Source organism: Nicotiana tabacum, chromosome 22 (genome assembly GCF_000715075.1).
Source record: "Nicotiana tabacum cultivar K326 chromosome 22, ASM71507v2, whole genome shotgun sequence".
NCBI classification, from domain to species: Eukaryota; Viridiplantae; Streptophyta; class Magnoliopsida; order Solanales; family Solanaceae; genus Nicotiana; species Nicotiana tabacum.
Genome location: NC_134101.1, coordinates 33,421,832 through 33,444,320, shown reverse-complemented (window position 1 = coordinate 33,444,320; position 22,489 = coordinate 33,421,832). Strand labels below are relative to the sequence as shown.

The following is a 22,489-nucleotide window of genomic DNA, read 5'->3' as shown; positions in this document are numbered from 1 at the left end:
GAGATAAACATTACATATCAAGTTTGGGCAGCCTTTATAGCATATAACAAAGGAATTATTGTTAGTTCGAATTCTTGGATATGTTAATTATTGCAAATTGCAATAAAATTAAAGTTGCGTTCGTGAGCAGCACATACACATCAACGATTATTTAAAACTTTTTTTTCTCAAAACGTACAAAGTCGAGTTTTAGCATCTCAATCGGTGAAGATCTCAACCAAATGTCACATTGTTATTATTCTATAACAGTTGGTTCTTTCTTTATATGGCCTTTTAATGAGTTCACAATTTTTTTACTTAACTTTGTCCGAATATGAGTTAGTACTTTGTATCGGCAATTAAAGTTTCAACTAGGGGTGTAAAAAGAAAACTGATAAATCGTACCAAATCGATAATTCGAATCAAATCGAAAAAAAAATTCGATTGTGATTTGGTATTGAAAAAAAAACTCGGTCATAATTGATTTGGTTTGGTTTTAACTTTAAAAAGTCAAACCGAAATCAAACCAACCCGATAGTTTATTTATACAATTTTTAAAAATATTTTATATATAAAAATATTTATTGTAATGTAATTTATAAATATTTCTTAAATTGTTTTACAATTTTATCTTTCAACGTATTATTTCAAGTTTGGACTTAATATTCTTGAATGGTAAATAAATTTATAGCCCAATAGTAACTCAAACAAAGTTCAAAACAATACTAATGCTAACAAAAGAAATTCAATTCAACACTAGGAATGACGATAGTGTTTGATATTTATTTTTTAGTTTTACATTGGTTTATAATGAAAATGCATAACTTAGTTTATCTTTTTCTTTAGCGCTTAGTTATGTAATTAATAGTACTTATTAACTATACTTAATTTAGCATGACCTATATAGTATTTTTAGATTATGTTAATTTTCATTGTGGCTTATTAATTAGCAATATATGCTTTATGCAATTTTATTTTTTTGTTATTGAATATTTTAGTATAATGCTATGACTTATCTGATATTATTGTGTTATTTTCTTGAAAAATACATTATATAATTGTATCTTACTAGGACTAAAGAAATATTTGGTGCACAAGTTACATATTTTATGCTATGAAGATTTTACTGGAAAAAAACAAATCCGAAAAAAAACTGGAAAACCCAAAAAAATTGAGATTTAAAAACCCGATTTTGTTGGATTGGTTGGTTTATAGATTTAAAATCCCGACACAATTGATTTGGTTTGGTAATTGAAAAATCCGAACCAACCCGACCTATATACACCCCTAGTTTCAACATTTAATTTCTTATAATTTAATGGTGTAATTTAATTTGATAGTGAGTAACTTATATTTTGATCACTTCACGTATTGCAGGAAAAGTTAAATTTTTTCTTGATCCCTTCATACCATATCAAATACGCCCCAACTCATTTTGTCAAAACTTAAACTACTAAAATTCCTGAGTAATTCAAGACATAAATTGACTTCAACTGAGAATTCTTTTCAAGAGTTTAATGGTACTATCAGTAAAAAAAATTGAGAATTTCTTAAAAAGTTAAATGGTAATATAAAAAAATGTTGATTGCAAAGATATTCGACTTCCTCGAAATGTTATAAAATTTGTTCCGCATTTCTGCATCATATTGCATTTCCCACATATTTCTTTTTTCATACTCTTTTGATGCCAAATTACTTTCTTTTTTTTTTGGTTTATTACTTATTTTGCAGTATAACATAATGATGATCAACGTTGTGTTCGAAAATAGTAGGAGAAATTGTATTTCTATTTCCTGGTAACTGGCAATTTTCAATATGGTATTCATGACTTCTACCCAAAAATATTTAACTATCAATTAATTTGTTTATTTGGGTTTTCTATTTTTGCATGTGTTTGGCTAGTTTTTATAAGTCTGTGATTAATGGCTAGAGGTTAGTAAGTTAGACTTATTTGGAACATTTCCGTAAGATTCCCTTAAATTAAGCATTTTTGGTCCCTTCAGTTATAGTTCCTCCTAACTGAACTCACTCTTCCAGAATAGCATACACTGCCCGCATACAACAACCACCCGGTGTAATCCCACAAGTGGGGTCTGGGGAGGGTAGGATGTACGCAGCCTTACCCCTACCCTGGAAGGGCAGAGAGACACTGCCCGCAAAAACACATGAAAGACAAACTCATGGATGTTATTTAGACTAAAAATCTTAACTTCAGAACAATTTAGGATATTTTTGACCTGAAAAACTGAAATTCAAGATGCGCTGACTAATTCCTAAATAGCAGCTCTTTAGAGTGGCTACCTGATATCATTTCTACAAGACAAATGCATTCGAAGTCTACAACACATTGAATTTGTAAAATCTGCAAGTGAAGGGACTAGAAGAGCAGAATTCAATGGCATTTCTTTTGTGTAAGAAGAGAGATGACAGTGGAGGTGACTGGACTTTGGCAATTGAGGAACTTAGATGGGGAAATGTTGAACTTAATACATATACAGAACTACCAGACTCCCTTTTAAGTTCTATTTACAAGTAGTATTAGCAGAAACTCACACATTTAGTACAATGTAAAAATCATACATCCCTCGCTTTAACCTTGACGTCTATAAGGGGCCTCTTGGGGCTTGAAGGACCGGTACTGAACTTACGAACCAAGATCGTAAAACATGGCAAAAACACTACATAAAGTCCAGCTAGGATGAATGGTACAGCAACAAGCCACCCCAACAGCTGCCAAAAGTTGTCCAAAAGTCCAATGCTAAAAATCAGTCATAGTCATAAACACATATTTCACACATCCATACATTACAAGTATAAGTGACCCATTGATTTTTTAAGAAAAAGGGCATCCCGGTGCATAAGGCATCCCGCGTTCACGCAAGGTCTGGGGAAGGGCCGCACTCCAAGGGTGTGATATAAACAGCCTACCTTAATGCAAGTGGCTGCTTCCACAGCTCGAACCCGTGACCTATAGGTCACAAAGAGACAACTTTACCGTTGCTCCAAGGCTCCCTTTCTGACCCTTTGATAAGTATGCATGAATAACTGATTAACGAAATGGATAGTTATGCTTTACAGAACTTTAAAGATCAATACGGTTATAAATATGCCTTTCCTCTTCTTTTGGTACTTAATAATGCAGCCTATAGTATAAATTGTTAGGTTTCGTGAATGGGTGTAAATGAGAAATGGATGAGGCACCTTTTGAATTGCACCTCTTCATTTCACCCTTTCATTGTCTATAAATTTAGAGACATAGCCTCACTTTTCAGACATGGAAAATCTGAAAACTTCTCCCCTCTTTTCTACATTGTTGCATTGTTTTTCAAATAAATAAAGTGTCAAATGTGATTTGTTCCGTTTGTTGAGTTCGCTGAAGTTCTGTAATTTCGAGTGTCAGTATTACAGAATAGTTTTTCCGTTCTATCATGGGAGGAAGTAATCCATAATCTTGGGCAACAGTGAGAGGATTAAATTCCTTAAAGACACACAAGCAACTTGTAGACTCGAAATTATTTTACGATTTGTTTATTGAACTAACGTTTCCTTTTCCTCTGATTTTCTGGTTTCAAACACAGTAAAGCTAACAATCTTAAGGAATTTATCTATCGTACATCATATGGTCGATCGAGGGAAAGGCAGTATTTAAAGTGGGTATTTTACAGATCGGCATAACAAGTTACTCTTGATGATTACATTTGTCAAGTCCTTATATTGCACAGAATGGTGCCGTTTGCTGTTTGAGAGTTCCAAAGGATATTTTGAAATCTTCTCCGACAAGAAGAAATATAGGGAAGAAGAATTACTACGAAGTAGAAGCCGAATCAGTGCTTCAAGTTGGAGTTATTTATACTGCCAATTATGAAAAGTTGCTACTGAATATTATTGCTTGAGTTTTCTCCGATTTATTGGATGATCACATAATTAAAAAGGACAAACTCTTGAAAGCAAAAGACAAAAACCAAAGTCTAAGATCTCTGAGAAAACTTTACGGAGATACACGCACTTCCTGTCATATTTGTTTTAAGGAAGTGAAGACTATGTGCATATGACAAGGCTTTGGGATCATTTTAAAGCACGATAGAGAGAATAATGGATGAACTTTTGATTCTAAAATATTCTTACAGTGCACCGGTAAGGTTCTAACGATCAACGGAGCAATTTGGAAAAGTTTTTGCTATCATGCATTGATGGGAGAGATTGGAACTTTTTTGCGATAATAAAATGGGTTCTATTTTCTCTTACTCAACTTATAATGTTTGATTATTAATTTTCTATCCTTTGTGATTTATGAATTAGTTTCTATAAATATAAGGATAGATGTTATTATGTGATGATCTCATATTACAAATCTAGATTATATGCATGATTAGGAATAACATGTGTTTATGATTAATTTTGTTATTCCTTTGACCAAATACTATTAGCAGTTGATATACAATTTGGTAGCATTTCTAAGGAAGTAAGACATGAATTAGACTTACATTTATACTTGAAAATTGTTTTGAGAACATAAAGAGGATATTTTATATATGTATATCGTGGAACATTCAGTTATGTCCCAAACAATTTGGTACCATTTCATGGAAAGAATTTGAATTAGAATTGGATTGAAACTCTTTAAAGGTCCAACTCTAATGCCGCCTAGCTTCACTATGAGTCTCTATTTGATTAACTTGTATCTCATGTGTTAAGATTATTCGTATTAATATTCGAAAGGCAGAGACATTATTTGGCATGCCACCAAGTGCATGAATAATTTTATATATACTTAATGAGATATGATTTGCATTAAAACTAGTTGATCATGTTTCTTCTTTAACGGAGAAGTTCTAAAGTATTGAGTAACTTTAGAGTCGTATCATATAAAGTTTTCTTTGCAAGCTTTATTCTCACCTTAGTTTACATATGTGAGAGTATATATTAGCGGCAGTCTAAATTTTTTTGCGGAAAATTATATCAACTGATTTTAATTTAGTAGTTGTTTATGTGATATACATATGTTAGTTTGATAAGATAAATATATCAAACTCTTAAAATGTGTAGGGATTACAATGATTTAGTTGGAAAGCCATTCGAAAAGAAAATTAAATTCATGTAATTTTATACCCCTGGTTTTGGAAACTAAAATCTGCGTGATTTTCTACTCAATCTTTGAGATTAAAATCATCGTGACGTTCTATTTATTTTCTGGAGATTGAAGTCTTCGTGACTTTCTATTCTGGTTGGAGATTAAAGTCTAAGTGATTTTATACTCGTTTTGGAGATTAAAATCTTAGTGATTTTCTACTCCAATTTATTATTAGATTTGAAGATTAAAAACTTCATCGTTTATTAAATTTGGTAGTATCACAAATTACTCGGTTTGAAGATTAAAAACTTCACCGTTTATTAATTCTGAATGTGTCAGATTGGTTTGAAGATTAAAAACTTCACCATTTATTAATTCTGGCTCTGTCGTGACAAAAACAACAGTTCTTGTGGTTGGCTCTACAAAGTAATAGGGGCGGTGAATGTGAATCTCCCTTTTGAAGAAATATGTTTGGAATATGGTATTATTCATCAAACGACAACCCCTTAGTCACCGCAATCTAATGGAATTGCGGAAAGAAAATAGAATGTTAAAGTAGATGATGAATGCCTTGTTGATAAGTTCTGATTTATCCAGAACTTGTGGGGGGAAGATATTCTTACAGCTAACCGAATACTCAATCGAGTTCCCCATAGCAAAACACAATCCATTCCATATGAAAAATGAAAACGAAGGAAATCCAACTTAAAATATTTTAAAGTGTGGGGGTGTTCGGCTAAAGTGCAAGTTCCTAAACCCAAAAGGGTAAAGATTGGACCAAAAACCATTGATTGCGTTTTCATAGGATATGCAACAAATAATAAGGCGTATCGTTTTCTAGTTCATAAATCAGAAAATCCCTACATTCATATTAATACAGTAATTGAATCAGATAATGCTGAATTCTTTGAGAATATTTATCCGTATAAAATGGAATGTGAGTCGTCTAGTGAAAAATCTAGGCTACCTCGGGAAGAAGCAAAGGAAAATACACCTAATGAGGTGAATCCAAGACGTAGTAAACGTCAAAGGACATATACTTCATTTGGACCAGATTTTCTGGCATTCTTGTTGGAAAATGAGCATCAAACATTTAAATAAGCAATGTCTTGCTCGAACACACAATGTTAGAAAGAGGTAGTCAATAGTGAGATAGAACTCATATTAAGTAATCATACTTGGGAATTGATTTATCTTCCTCCAGGAAATAAACCTTTGGGTTCTGAGTGAATTTTCAGAAGAAAAATGAAAGCTGATGGTACTATTGACAAATATAAGGTAAGACTGATTGCCAAAGGATTGAGACAACGAGAAGGTCTTGATTACTTTGACACATACTCACCGGAACGAGAATTACATCTAATCGGATGGTAATAGCGTAGCCAACGTGTATGGCCTTGAAATCCATCATATGGACATAAAGACAGCCTTCTTAAATGGAGATTTGGAGGAAGAAATTTATATGGAACAACCTGAAGGGTTCGTGGTTCCTGGAAAAGAAAGAAGGTGTGTCGACTTGTTAAGTCACTTTACGGACTAAAACAAACATCCAAACAATGGCATGCGAAATTTGACTAGAAAATGTTGTCAAATGGTTTCAAACTAGTGTATTTACATTAAGAATACTCTAAATTATGTAGTCATTGTTTGTTTATATATGGATTATATGTTGATAGAAAAGGCACATGAAACATGAAAAATGTGGGGGCATTTAGCTTATGCATAACAAAAGCTAATGTTAGACGTGATGTATATATTATCTAGAAGAACTAGATGATATGATTCTTTGAACCACACGAATCCTTAGGGATATTGATATGGTAGTCGGTGAATTCATTACTTGTTCAGTCTTAGTGATGAAACTACAAATTCGAAAGTTGTTTACGTGTCTTTCATAAATGATTTGTTCTTTCTTGAATTTTATAAATGGGTGTCACCTCGAAGGCTGTGACTTTTCATGAAAAGTGCATTTGAATATTTTGTATAAACATGACCGTTCATATACGAATGTATTAATACGTTGGTCTATAATGAGGTGAACCAACCGATGAACATGACCAAAATTCATTGCAAGTTGGATTTTTTCATGAATGGAGGTGCTATAATTTGCATATCGTATAGACATATGAATAAATAGCATACAAATGCTTGAAAATGGCGGAGTGATTGCGAAATGTGTTATATATTAAAAGGTTGTGGCCACAACTGATGCCAATCATTCCAGCTGTTGTTATAATTTACTATTGATACATTAAGTGTAGTCAATAATCTAATATGCAAAAAAAAATCGAGACGTATTACTCTACGACATACGGAAGTTCGCATTGAACTGTCATGACAATAAAATGAGTTTTGGGATATTTGAAATATATCCATGACTATGCATTGCACTATAATAAGTATCATGCGGTTATTAAGAGGTATAGTGATGCAAATTGAATCACCGGATCAACCTAAACTAAATCCACAGGTGGATATATTTTTACATCAGTGGAGGAGCAGTGTCTTGGAAATCGTCCAAAGTCCAAACAAACGTGCATTGCCGCTCTACAATGGAGGTTGAGTTTATAGCCTTAGACAAGGCCGGTGAAGAAGTTGAATGGCTCCGGAATTTCTTGAAGAAATTCCATCTTAGCCCAAAATATTGGCACCTATGTGCATACATTGCGATGGTCAAGCGGAAATAGGAAGGGCTGGGAGCGTTATGTATAACGGAAAATCTTGTCATATACGACGAAGATATATAACCGTTAGACAACTACTCTCTAAGGGACTATCATAATTGACTACGTGAAGTCAAGCGATAATGTCTTGGATCCACTTACAAAAGGCCTAACTAGAGAGGTAGATCATCGAAGGGAATGAGACTATGGCCGAAGACAAGTCATTGTGGCGGTAACTCTTCCTAGAAGACTGGAGATCCCAAGATCTAGGTTCAAGGAGATCAAACAAAATCATTAATGACGGTTCAACATTATCAAATACAATCTCTTTTTGGTCCATTCTCGTGATGAGACAATGTTCAGCACCAAGGATAAAGCATTAAGGCTTTTTAATGGTTTCTAAGTTTGATACGGGGTATATCAAATAGTGTATCTACGGGATAACACGTTTAGGAATCACCTATGTAAGTGTGAAGTGTTAGCCGCTTCAAGGAGAGTTCTGTAAGGCCAATTCTCTATGTACTTATGAAACCAGGCGGTGTTCATGGCTGAAACGAACACAACAATGAGAACCAAAGACGGTTAAGGGTTGATTGTGTGACTTATGGTTGTCTAGGTATACACCAAAGTTTGACGGTTCAAAGATATCAAATCTACCGATTGACTGAGTATATCCGACATATGTTCACTACGGAAAGTTAAAAGGAAAACCTACTTATCAAGATGCGATTAATCCTTACTTGCGAATCACACAAGTTTTATGCATATTTTTATAAATATGGTCATTCTCCATTCATGTGGGGGATTGTTAGGTTTCGTGAATGGGTGTGAATGGGAAATGGAAGAGGTACCTTTTGAATTGCACCTCTTCATCTCACTCTTTCATTGTCTATAAATTTAGAGACATAGCCTCACTTTTCAGACATGAAAAATCTAAAAACTTCTCCCCTCTTTTCTACATTGTTGCATTATTTTTCAAATAAATAAAGTGTCAAGTGTGATTTGCTCCGTTTGTTGAGTTCGCTGAAATTCTGTAATTTTGATTGCCAGTATTACAGAATAGTTTTTCCGTTCTATCCTGGGAGGAAGTAATCCATAACCTTGGGCAACAGTGAGGGGATTAAATTTCTTAAGGACACACAAGCAACTTGTGAGCTCGAAATTATTTTACGATTTGTTTATTGAACTAACGTTTTCTTTTCCTCTGATTTTCTGGTTTTGAACACAGTAAAGCTAACATAAATGGTATGAAGAAGCCGGCTGTTCCAAACAAGTCTCAAACTTAAGTTTTGGTTTAACAATCAAGAAGATGATACCGATAAAAGAAACAAAGGAAGAACAAGATGCTTGGATGGGAAAACTTCTATACTTACCGCATGGAGAATGCTGAGCAGGACTTCTCGTGAAGCCTCACCAGTGAAGACCTTCTTTAGTGCATCAGACGTCAAAGGAAAATGAGATCCACCAGTGACAAACTCACCCAAACGTAGGAATGGAATTACCAGACTGCAAAATGGAAGCACAGCACTAAAATGAGGACTTAAGCATGCATATCTTGCACAGGTCAAGTACTAAAAAAAAGATGTAAATGAAATCACAAGTTTGCTGAGGCAATGCAGAACCTGATGAAATATAGCTTAAATTAAAGAGTGGCAGATCACAGTTTACAGTCGGAGAAAACATCACATTTAAATCCTTGGAACAACAAATAAGTGTTACCCCTAAATGTAATGATGCAGGAAATTCATGCCGAACAGTCAGAACCCCAACAACGACAACAGCAAAAATGCCTCAGTTCCAAGCTAGTTGGTGCCGGCTGTATGAATCCTCAAAATCATAAGTATTCTGTTTGGCTGCACATCTTTCACCAAATGCATAGCTTCTCCATCACCTATTTAATTTTTTTCTCTTCATTTCCATGTCAAGTACTATACCAAAGCGGAAAATACGCAATGATTCCTGAAGCGAGGAAGACGTTTACATGCATAGACAAAGTTGTACTATTGCAAATCATGGGACTGCAAATGAAATGAAATCACAGATTTTTGAAGCTTGCTTACAATACAATTTGAACATAAGAACCCTAACACACACACACACACACACACACACACAGAGAATTGTTTCTTTTTGACACAGCTTCACGACAAACAGGAAACAGATATCCACAAATACTAGGTCCAAATGTGGGGTTTCTGCATGAAGAAATTTTAACTCCTGCAGGATCATAGATTTAAAAATGCATAAAATTGATGCTAATCACCAAAAGCATAACATGATGCCACATCCTCATTTTGTTCCCCATTTCTCACAACCCACAGAATTTGTTCTAGGGATCCTAGCGTAAAGATTCGTGACAAGAAGCATGTGCAACACTAACAACTATGGCAGAAATAGATATTAAACAAATCCCCTATTTAGTATAGATGCCTAGCCATCAAAGAGATCTTGGACCAGGTAACGGGGGCAGGGAGGATGGTCTTAGGGGAAAAGAAACAAACTTGTAGCGATAGCAAAAGAATCGAGCAATTGATCTTATAAAGAACCACCGTTAAGCACCTCAACTCAATTGGAGTAGCAATGAAGTTAGCCAACACCACAGTTGGAGCGTTACAAAAGGATCCAAATAATGCAATAGCGATCGCACATAGGAACACAGTGACACCTGTTGAGAAAAACATTTGATTAGCACAATTCAATAATTTTATCAAGGCAGAAGTCAGTTCACTCAATTATTTCTAGCCAGTGACGAAGAAATTAAACTGGAAATTAACAGGATCAACTCACATGTAGTCTGTTAATTATTATCTCATCTTCATCATCACACACACACATAGTAAGATATTGAACAGCTTTGCCTTTCTTAATACATATTTGTGTAGCTTCTTAAGAAAAGAAACCTAGATATTTCCATCAATTTATGAAGTAAGCTACCCTTTTTTAATCATGAAAAAGTAAAATGATGAATTTACAAATAAGCTTCTTAAATGATGATATACAGTGAACCAATGTGATACCAAAGAAATAAGTATGGAAGTTGGCTTTGCTTACTCCAGACAGGAATAATAGTTCCACAGCATGTTGAATAAAAACTCTGTCAAGGAAGATATTCAAACGTATGCTTATGGGGTGAAGCTCCTAAACTGACATTAATGGCAATTAACCAATTGCTGACCAATTCACAGGACCATTAATTTCATATCTCTGTGTAGAAGCTCTATAAGTTGTAATATGTACAAGCACATCATTTTTTCTTCTCCAATCGATAGATCCATCTCTACATCCGAAAATTCCTTCTTAAATCATTTCATTACCATCTTAATATAGCATTTCATTAGCATTTTGATATCGCACGGTTTAATCCATTACCAATTCAGTAAAAGAAACTTCGCCGATCCATCTTATTACTAATCCTTTTACCATTATCATGCCCTTTCAATTCAATACTCCGACTTTTCTCAACACATTAAGAAAATAATTGAATTACAGTCAAAGGTAACCTTCTTTTTGTCATGAAATTACCGCCTAAGAGTCGATGAATTTGGACCGCATAGTCAGACAATACACCATGAGCTTAAGGCAGTAAACAAGGAATGGTTTCATACAGGCAGAAATTTACATAAAACAAGGATAAAAAGAAATAATTGCAGCTTAACAGAACGTACCACAAATGGGAAATACCCCCAATGTAATTCCAAGAGCTGCAGAGAATGCCAATTGCTTCGGCTCTGCTCCCCTTTTCGCATATCAACAAAACCATTCATTGTGCATATTAGTAAAGCTTCTTACTTTTTTGATCTTATCATTAGAAAATTACTACTAATTGAATATCAGTATTCAGATACTGACTTCAAAACTCCAAAAACTCAATTTAAAGAAAAATGCAATCTTTTCTGCTTGAATAAGCATTTCATTTCACTCATACAGATTTTTACATGCTCTAATAAAGAGAAGGGTAAAAAAGTAAATATAGCTACCTTTGGAGGATTTGGAAAAGAGGATCAACGATCTTCGTCCGCGTCCAGGAACAAATTTTCCCTCCAATCTGATTGATCATCTTGTGTCCTCTCTTTTTCTTCACTTTAAGCTTTCAATTATCTGACTTTAACAAGAACCCTAATCCACAAATACAGTTATAAAAAGTAAAATAATTGATTTAAGGGTAACCGAGGCATGAATTTGAGCTCAGTGGGTTGGTGGATCATGCACGTTTTGTCGAAAAATGAATAGAATTTAAATTAATAACTTAACCTGGATTTTAAATTTGTGATATTCTTATAGTCTGGGAAATTTGAGCGTTTCGAAGAGAATTAAATAGAGGTACACGCCATCAATAGCTTCACAAAAGTCTTTACTTCTACTGTTGGGATTTCAGGTTCTTGATTGAGCAGAGGGAGGGATGTCCAAAGGAATCAAAAAAGGGACCAAACGACGTCGTAATTTGGTACGTAATTGTTTCGAAGACGCGTGTTTAAAAATCTCTCTTTTTTGTTTTTCTAGATGAGAATGAGATGGACGGTAAGACGAAAGTGACAGATGAAGAAAATCTAATACAGGTACAACTGCTGCCTCGTGTTCTAAGTAGGAAGCTTAGTTGGACCAATGAATTGATATCATATAATATGAAGAAAAAAAATAAGAATTGCATACGCATAAAGAAATCTAGAAGAAGAGTTGAAGTGTTGGTCCCTCATCTAAAGTAGCTCTCAGAGCTAATCACATTTTCTTTTTTTTCTTTTTTCTTTTTTTTTTTTTTATACATGAGAGATTTGTTTTTACACATAAGAGATCTTTCTTTTACACGTAAGAGATCTAAAAAAGACATTTTCTTAAATAAACATTGTAAAAAGCCACGAAGGCCTAAAACCTCGCTCACGACTCCTCACCAATTAAATTCAATAATCTCTATGATTCTAGGTTAAGCGGAGTTGTGAAAATTCTAAATCCACATCCCTCTTTCTTGAATCCTCTTAATTTCAAACAAACTTTTAAATCTAATACTCCTACCTAGCCAACAAATAACTCTTTACACTGCACCAGATTTTGCTGATCCTTGTTTTACCCCTATTTTCAGATATTCCAACATTTCAAATGATGAATTAAAGTTGAAAAATTGGTCTTTTTTAATGGTAAAAGGTTTTTAGAGAGAGGTGACTAAGAAAAATCATACTGAAAACTCTGAAAAATTGTATAGGAAGATAAGTCTATACATAAGAACATTTTAAAGTTTACTCTCTTTACCGCCATTTAAGGACTATTAGCATGTTCGGAAAAAAATTGGAACAAAATCCACTTCGCAATAAGCAAAGCAATACCTAAAAATGTAGTTAATTGATTAACTTCCCATCTCTCTTATCATAAAAACCCAATTCAACAAAATATCTAACAAAAACTTCTGATACAATTTAAAGTTTCTTCCACAGATCAATAATCTGCAAAAGAAGGCAAACACAAAGAAGCTTATCAAAACTAATATCGCTAACATTGTCAAGCATGTGAACCAAACACAAATATAGGCCGAGCTCTCTCTAAATCCAATTGCAGTGTATATCACAGCAAGGTATTAGTTCATTCTCTGGGCAGCTTCCTTGGCAAGAACCCTCTCTTTGGCTTTGGTCCTGGCCTGTGATTTGGAACCCATGACGCCACCACCCCACTTCTTCCTGTTCTCCTCATACTTGTCATTGAAGTTAGCCTGGAAATGCAAACAAGTATCAAGAGATATCCTTGGAATAGCTTTAGGGCAAAAAGGAAACCAAACTAGTCATATAAATAGAGATACCTTAATTGCCTCCAAAATTCTGCTGAACTCCATTTTATCTTCATTCTTCACTGTTGTCAAACACAGAGCTGAAGCAGTTTTCTTATGCACAATCTGTATACAATGCATAAGTATCAGTATCTAATCTGTCATGAAGCATTGTTTTTGATTGGTAAACGAAAATGATAAACAAAAATATAATGGCATTTGGAGGCGAATTTGTGAACGAAAGAGTCAGAAGTGGGATTAGCTTCTAGAAAAGCAAAAATTGGCTCCAAAAAAGAGAACAAAAATTACTTTTCAGAAGCATAAAAAATATCCACTTAGAACTGCAACAAATTCGTACTATGATGCCATTTTTACATTTGCTGTTTAAGGCTTTTAGATTTGTAGGGCACCCCACAGAAAACCTGTAAGTATTTCAGAGCTATTATTCATAAGCTCTCCCCTATTTTGCAATCCAAAGCCCAGATTTAAACTCCTTCAAATAATAAAAACCAGCAATTTCAAGAAAAAAAAAGTTTGGACACGAAATTAAGAGGATTATGAAGACAATTTTACAGTAAATTCCACTGTTAGCTTGCATCTGACCAGTATGTCATGAAGCATTATTAAGATTACAAAGATACTTAGATTGCTCACCGATCCTAAACGAGCTTTCCCCTTCACAATGCAGTAAGGAATTTCCATCTTTCTGCATAGAGCAGGAAGCCAGACAACTAACTCAATTGGGTCCACATCATGAGCAATCACTACCAGTTGTGCTTTGTTCTGCAAGCATATCAAGGGGAAATAGCTTACTTTAAAGAAGAAGAAAAATGAGCCAGATAAAGAATCTTTGCAAGACGAGAACAAACCTGCTCAATAAGGTATGTGATGTGCTTAAGACCATACTTCACGATGATGGGTTTCTTTGTTTCGGGAGTTTTTCCTTCAGCTTCAGCTTGAGCCCTTTTCACAAGACGCTCCTTCTTTGCAGCTTTGTCCTCAGGCCTGTACTTGAGAAGCATCTTGAACAGGTTGGTCGCTGCATATTCAATGGACAAAGGCAATAAAGATAATTCAATTCAGTCTCAATGAAATAAAATACCACATTGCAAGTAAAACAATACAAAAGGTTGAGTAGAGAGCTGATGAATGATATTCTCCATTGTGGCATACTAGAGAAGTGGCAAGACACATAATGACCAAGTATTATGTCACAGCTTAGCCTTGTAAGAATGATTACAAAAAGGTATATTTGATAATAACGGAAGACATTCCAGAAAAAGTAGTTTCTCAAAAGCAAAGTTCAACATGCTGAAAACAAAAGTTAATAGTTAATGACAATTAACTTTTTTTGAAGTGGTGCAAGTCAAATCTAACATTTTACAAAAGAAACAACATCCACAGGGTATAGACCTAAGAATACACAATATGTACTATCCGATGAGGAATTCCAACAAAATATTATGGTAATGTCTAAACTGATTCTCCTTCTCAAAAAGAAGTTTTTAAAAGTATTCCAAATGGAGGCAATAGTAGCTCATTCAGCTACTTGGTTACCAAACAATAATAAGCTAATAGTTGTCAGGGTGTGATGCCCAGAGGTGTTCTCCATTTTGCTCATATAGCAAAAGTTGAGGGGTTTGTAAACTCTCTCTGAGAGTAAGATACATTATCGGAATCATAAGAATCCATAAGCCAAGAACAAACACCCACTCATTCAACAGTCTTTTACAATGAGGCTAGGTCAAGCCTATATGGAAACACGTTATAGTGCAAAACACTCCATTTATCATAATTCCTCTTTGCCAATTATGCCACCACTTCCGGTGAAAGTTCAAACTGAAAACATGCAGTATTTAAGACATTAAGACTGGAAATGTATCCCTAAACACATACACACCCACACAGAGGGAGAATAAAGCTAACAGCTCATAGTTACTTTTTATATGCAAAAAGAGCTCGACGAAAGACAGGTGTTAAAACGAAATGAGCCCAAATCGAGCGTAATGAATATAGAGGTCAGTTCCATAGGAAAAAAGTGATCTTTATTTCAATAGCAATTGATTCCCATAGGCAAAAAATGATCTATATTTCAATAGTATTTGATTATCAAGAGGAACACCTACAAATAGAGTGGACAGGTAATAAAAAATATTTAACTAATTGTTCACGAAATACAGCACTTATTAGAAAAACACTTCAAAAATATAGGAAATTAGGTTATAAAGCATAGTGACACTGACCGAGGTTTTTGTCCAGGGTTTTGGAGAACTGGTTGAGAGCAGGAGGGACCTTCAACCTCTGCTTGAGAATCCTCCTCTTCCTTTGGATACGAACCACCTGAGGCCATTTCACGAACCTAGTCAGATCCTTCTTTGGTGGCAACGCACCACCGATTCCGAACTGCTTGGGCCGCTTCTCGAACAGTGGATTCACCACCTTCGCCTGAGCTGGTTTCTTCTTTGATGCTACTGCTACACCCTTCTTTGGAGCCTACACTTCCCGCAAACAAAAAAAAAAATCAATACCATTGCAAAATGAAGAAGAGGGATTGTGTAACTATGGCTTAAGCTTACCATTTTCTTCAGACGGCAACCGGAGGAACAAACCCTCCTGAATGCAAAACACACTCACTTATATAGAATTGAAGTTTAGGGTATAAGATGTGTTCACCGTTCCTCAACTGGGCCTATGCAAACTTGTTAACATTTGGGCCCTGATCCCTTACAGAACTCAGAAGGTCGGCCTTTCTAATATGGATGAAATTCAAAAATAGTCAGATTTATAAGTGGTAATTGAAAAATAGTCATGATTTCAAAAATAATTAAAATTTTAGCCACTTTTCATGTAAAGATATAATCTGAGCGAAAACACTGTTCAAAATCTGAAAAATATTCCATCATAATATACTGGAGTCTAACTTTTTACATGTGAACTTCCAGCATAATATACTGGAGTTCTAGTATATTACGCTGGAACATCCAGTATATTATGATGGAGTTCCAGTATAAATATACTGGAACTCCATCATAATATACTGGAGTTCCAGCGTAATATACTGGTCCAGCATAATATGTTGGAAGTTCATATACAGGTGCTCCAATTTCCAATATATTATGCTGGAACTTTTCGTGTGCTGGAGTTCCAGCATAATATGCTGGAAATATCCAGTATATTATATTGAAACTTTCCGTGTTGCAGCAAAATAGTGGCTATTTTTTAATGACTTTGAAAATGCTGGCTATTTTTCAATTATCAGTCCGAAAACTTGCTAGCCCGTGCTATTTTTACTCTAATATGTGAAAATAATAAAAATTAGAAAAATTACGTGACACATCAAGCATTTATACTGTATTTACTATTCGTAGCTAGATTTGAATCTTATAAAAAATCTATAAAATTAGAGATTAATTATTTTGAATTGAAACAAGAGAGCAACAAGCTCTCGTAGCTTAGTTAGTTAAAGCCATGTTTAGTTAGTGAAGGTATTGATTTTGACTCTTAATAAGAATATTTTATTTATCTGTATTTCTGTATTCCGCCTTAGATGTATTCGTTGCGCGAACAAATAATACATGATGTATCCTTTGTATACACCCATGTATATAGTCGATACAAGTTTATGAAAATTCAATTTAATCGAGTGGCCAGTTTTTCCAAAATATTTTACTTGTAGACAGTGTTATAACCACTATTAGCCCTCAAAGTGGATGATTTTGAATTTTTATCGCCACTTGCCTCATGCTAGAACTTCAAGTTCAAAAAGTTTGCTCATCACTTACCCCACCCGCAATACTTTTAACTTCTGACCTTAAAGTTCTGCCTATAAGATAAGTGTGAGACTAAAAGTTATAGACCACCCTAAAAAGTGTCATATTTATGTAACATTTTTTGTTGAATTTTAGTGACATCTGAAGTTAAGCTTTGACAAAACTAACTTCATACTCGAAGCTCCAAAGTTGTAGCAACAACTACCTGATGTTTTTTCTACCCTAATGTCACTACGTCCAATCGATGAGCTAATCATCATCTAACGTGATTTTTTATTTTTTGATACAACAAACAATCAAACACAAAATTCTGCTGCAGTAAATATTAGGGGTATACAAAGAAAATCGATAAACCCCAGCATAATCCGAGTCAAACCGAAAAAAAAATTCGATGTAGTTTGGTTTGATTTGGTTTGGTATTGGAAAATAAAATACGACCATAATTGGTTTGGTTTGGTTTTAACTAAAAAAAGTCAAACCTAAACCAAACTAACCCGATAGTACATTTATATAATTTTAAAAAATATTTTATACATATAAATATTTATTGTAATGTAATTTATAAATATTTCTTAAACTTTTTCACGGTTTTATCTTTCAACGTATTATTTCAAGTTTAGACTTAACATTCTTGAATGGTAAATAAATTTTAAAGCCCATAAATGTAGTAACTCAAACAAAGTTCAAATCAATACTAATGCTAACAAAAGAAATTCAATTCAATACTAGGAATGACAATAGTGTTAGATAATTATTTTAGTTTTATATTGGTTTATAATGAAAATACATAACTTAGTTTATCTTTTTTTTTTAGTGCTTAGTTATGTAATTAATATTAGTACTTATTAGCTATACTTATTTTAGCATGACCTATATAGTATTTTTAGATTATGTTAATTTTTATTATGGCTTATTAATTAGCAATATTTATTTTATGTAATTTTATTATTTTATCATTGTTATTGAATATTTTAGTATAATGCTATGACTTATCTCATATTAGATTTTGATGATATCAAACCAACATATCTTAATCAAAGAACATTTACTTATGATAAATTTATTTTATACAGGTTTGTTAGTTGTGTAAGGACTTGGACAAAACATGAATGAAGACATTTACAAAGAAGGATTATTTTAATGAAGACCCGGACAAATATGGAAAAGAAGTTTTATGAAATCATCATAGAAATAAAAGGAATGAAGATGGGAAGGAGAATTATGTCACTTATCTAGCAAGACTGAATGGGCACATCAACCAAGATGGAATCTCGAAAGCATAAAGGAGGGATGAATTGAGAAAATATTCAAATGGGCAAAAGGATGTGACGTGTGTCACTAGTATTATTTTACTATCACAATCAAATAGAGCACAAAAGTCTTGAGATACCATAGAAGGAAACGCCTTTCACAAAGGAAGAAATATTTTATTAGAAGGAGATAGCATGGAATAATTTAAGAAGCAAATAAATTGGTCTAGTGAAGAAGGAAAGAAAATCACGTTGAAAAACTACAAGAAAGGATAATTGAAGAATGGTCTTTGATAGACAAGAATTATGGAAAGTCAATAATGGGTTCTTGAATAGCATATGGAGAAAAAGATCCAAAAGCAATTCCTTATAGTATTTAAAAGCCCATGTGAAGAGCTTCTTTATGAAAATATCTTTTTGGTCAAATCTAATCTCCTTTAGATTTAAAAGGTGCAAGCTGTGAGAAGCAAAGAATAAATCGTTGGAAAAGTAATTCAGGAGATCCAAAACAAAGTGAAACGATATAATAAACATGATTGCAGTAAGTCAGGAGATTCAAAATGGAAGGAAAACATAACATAATGGGAGACAATTTGAGTCCTGCTCCTTTCTTTAATAAAGCATGGAGCACGAAAATTTGAGTGGGAAATACAACATAATGGGAGACAATTTGAGTGCTGCCCCTCTCTTCAATAAAGCATGGAGCATGGAACACTCCCTGAATTTCGGGCATGGAGCACTTAAATGAATCCAACTCATCTCTCATAAAGGAATCAGAGGCACCTCTCTTGAGCCAAATATCAGTAAAATATTATGGGCATCAATAAAAGACCAATCTACAATAGCTCTCAAAACTCGCCTATAAGAAGATTAGCAAGCTCAAGGATTAGATATGCAACCTTCTATACAATTGTCTATCCAACTATAAGTTCTTTATTCTACTCTTAACAAGTATTGAAATTTACTTTTAATAGATTTATTGTGTACACAAAAGAGTAAAGAAAGACTGAAAAATATTTGAGAGGCAGTGTGTCCTTAGAGATTGTGTCATTATTCGTTACTTTGGTGAGCGAGTGAAAACCAAAGAGTCGTTGTTGGTGAGTGAGTAAAAACCAACCTTTTGCGTTATTGGTGAGCGTGTTAAAACCAACCCTTGTTCGTTGTTGGTGAGTGAGTGAAAACCAACCTTGTAAACGTTGGTGGTGATGAAAATCACACAAGTTGTACACAACTCATATTACAAAGAGATCAAGAGATAACATCCTTGCAACCCAAGGAGACTGGAGTAGGATACCACATTGGTTCCGAACCAATATAAAATTTCTGGTGTCATTTACCTTACTGCTTTCATATATTATTATAAGCAATTACTGTTTGTTGAGATTAGTATTTGATTGAATCAAAGTACTAATAGTATTGTACAGTCTGTCTCCGCATCGGTCGACTAAGTGCATACTATAGTCGACTAGAAATTTTTTAACAGGCTACAATTCACCCCTCATCTTGTACTTTCAATTGGTATCAGAGCAGGTCGCACATCTTTATTTTGTTTGCTTAACATCAAGTGAGAAAAGATTCATGACAGGTCATCAAATTACTGGAATCGCATTTCAAAAGGGATACTCAACAAGAAGGCCACCATACTTCAATAGTCAATACTATAGCCATTGGAAAGAAAGAATGAAGGTTTATGTTCAATCAATAGATTATCTAGACTGGCTAGTTATTTAGAATGGACCTAGACCTATTCTGAACAAAAGTGATGAAAGGAAGCTTGAAAAAGGGGAATCCATATTTGACTACACAAGAGAACAGTTGGATATTATACGAACAAACGCTAGAGCAATCAACATGCTTTATTGTGCGATTAGTGAAGAAGAATATAAGAATATATCCACTTGTGAGACTGCTAAAGATATATGGGATATATTGAAAAATATCCATAAGGACACCAACAAAGTTAAGGAAATTGAATCCAAGTCAACTCTTGAAGAATATGAAGTTGGTGAAGATCGAGAAGACCTGGCTGTGATACCTAGGACGAAAAAAAAGAAGAGTAGAAAGAAGCAACATAGAAAATCTCAATCCATCCAGAATTATCAAAAGAACCGCAAGAATGAGGTTCAACAACAAGAGAACGTATGCTGCTACGAATGTGGTAAACATGGACATATGAAATTAAAATGTCCTAACTTCAAGAAGAAGAATCATAGAATCTCAACTTGGAGCGACGAGAATGAATCTGAAGAAGAAAACGATCACGAAAGAACGAAGAACCTATGTTTCATAGAAATGGGAGAAATTGACAAGGTATGTCCTATTCTATTACGTATTGCGATAAATGTGATGAATTGCAGAAAAATATTGAATTGGTTCTCAATGATCTTGAGAAAGTTCATAAAGAATATAATAAGTTGAGGAAAGAGAAGAAGAATTGGGAGATCCAACTTGAAGCATATAACAAGTTGATACATGAGAAAAAAAATTATGAGATCCAACTTGAAGAATATAACAAGCTGATACACGAGAAGAAAGATTGGGAGATCCAACTTGAAGAATATAACAAGTTGGGAAATGAAAAAGAAAGACTGGGATATTCAGCTTGAAGAATATCAGTTGGAGAACAACTTACTTCAAGAAGAAAATTTTGAGCTTCGCAAACATATAAGCAGCTTGCACAAATCCCCCAACCACTACTTTGATCGATCAAATTCGTCTCCTTGGCTTAACAGCTATCAGTCGACTGAAAAGGATCTACTGGTAAACGTCCTACCTTGAACAAGTTGACTGAGGGAAGTTCCAAGTCAACTAATAAGGTAGCTGCAGGTAAATATTATTCTTCTCGTATTACATGCCACTACTGTGGTAATTTTGGACATAAAGTATTTGCATGCAATTATGCAAAAAATTATGGTAGATCAAAATATGTTTGGAGAGTTAAACAGATATATGCATCTCCAATTACACCAGCTACTAACCCTCAAGGACCCAAAAAGATTTGGGTACCAAAAATAAATTAATTTATTTTGCAGGAACTCTGAGTCCAGCCATAAAAAGGAATAAATGATGTTTGCATAACGGCTGGTCCAGGAACATGCTTAAAGATGCTTCAAAGTTTACACATACTCTATAGAGGATGAAGGAACCATTACACGTGCTGGTAAAACTTGAGTGACTGATATCATTTAAGTTTATCCAAATTTCTTTTAATGAATTATAAGGTGATGCGTATCTAGTTATTTTTTTAAGTGTAATATGATAAGTATATATTGCTTGAGCTAACTAGCTGCATTATTTTATAATTCTATTTGGTATTATTTTTATCCCTGACTTAGAGATTTTAAATAGCACGAATGTATGTCTTGCATGAACCATGTCATTTGTATTAACATTAGGATAAACAAGCATACATACACTTTTTATGCCGTCATGTGCTTAAGAATTTTTTTTTGAGAATTACTTTTGATATTCATTCTCTTGGTGAGAGTATCAATACTTCTTTCAAATTCAAGAAGGATGTTTAACCTTAAGGCAAATAACTTATGCACATGTGGAGATACTTGACCATTCCTATGACTTAAAAGTTTAGAAGGTACATATGTATGCTTCTATTGATGTTTTTGCCTAGGTTATATTCCTTAATAAGAAAATGATGCATTTGATCATAGATGTGAGTTATAGTATTTGTTTGACATTTTTTTGCGTCATACATGATTTCTCATATATTTAGTTTGGCGTCTGAATTGAATGCAGAATTGAAAAGAAAGCATCATTTTTGCATAAATTGTTATTATTAGCTTATATGTGATTTAATATTTTTTTTATTGGATATTATCATGAATGAAATTCTGTCTAAGCTTTGGGAAGGAAGAAAAATTAATTTTTTGTTATCTTATTCCCTTTGGTTGCAACTGTCTTGGTAGGACTCTTGGTATATTCCTTATTCATTACTACTTTCGATCTTATGAAATTCAGACTATTAATTGTAGAGAAATCTCAACATGCGC

The 22,489-nt window shown here is 33.9% G+C and overlaps 2 protein-coding genes across 2 annotated transcripts; both read right to left on the bottom strand.

The window, feature by feature from the left end:
• Positions 1–2,354: 2,354 nt before the first annotated feature.
• On the bottom strand, positions 2,355–12,221 carry LOC107820904 (uncharacterized). The gene is made up of 6 exons (XM_016647261.2): positions 11,965–12,221; positions 11,691–11,829; positions 11,379–11,449; positions 10,273–10,378; positions 9,087–9,219; positions 2,355–2,709 (listed from the first exon to the last, which is right to left on the bottom strand). Exons 2-6 carry the CDS (start codon positions 11,768–11,770, stop codon positions 2,554–2,556), a joined length of 546 nt encoding a protein of 181 aa, XP_016502747.1. The 5' UTR covers positions 11,771–11,829; positions 11,965–12,221; the 3' UTR covers positions 2,355–2,553.
• An 804-nt stretch (positions 12,222–13,025) lies between these two features.
• On the bottom strand, positions 13,026–16,175 carry LOC107820905 (large ribosomal subunit protein eL8y). Its single transcript, XM_016647262.2, has 6 exons — positions 16,039–16,175; positions 15,706–15,955; positions 14,332–14,501; positions 14,117–14,245; positions 13,496–13,588; positions 13,026–13,408 (listed from the first exon to the last, which is right to left on the bottom strand). The coding sequence occupies exons 1-6, from the start codon at positions 16,039–16,041 to the stop codon at positions 13,277–13,279; spliced, it is 777 nt and encodes a 258-aa protein (XP_016502748.1). The 5' UTR covers positions 16,042–16,175; the 3' UTR covers positions 13,026–13,276.
• Positions 16,176–22,489: the final 6,314 nt, after the last annotated feature.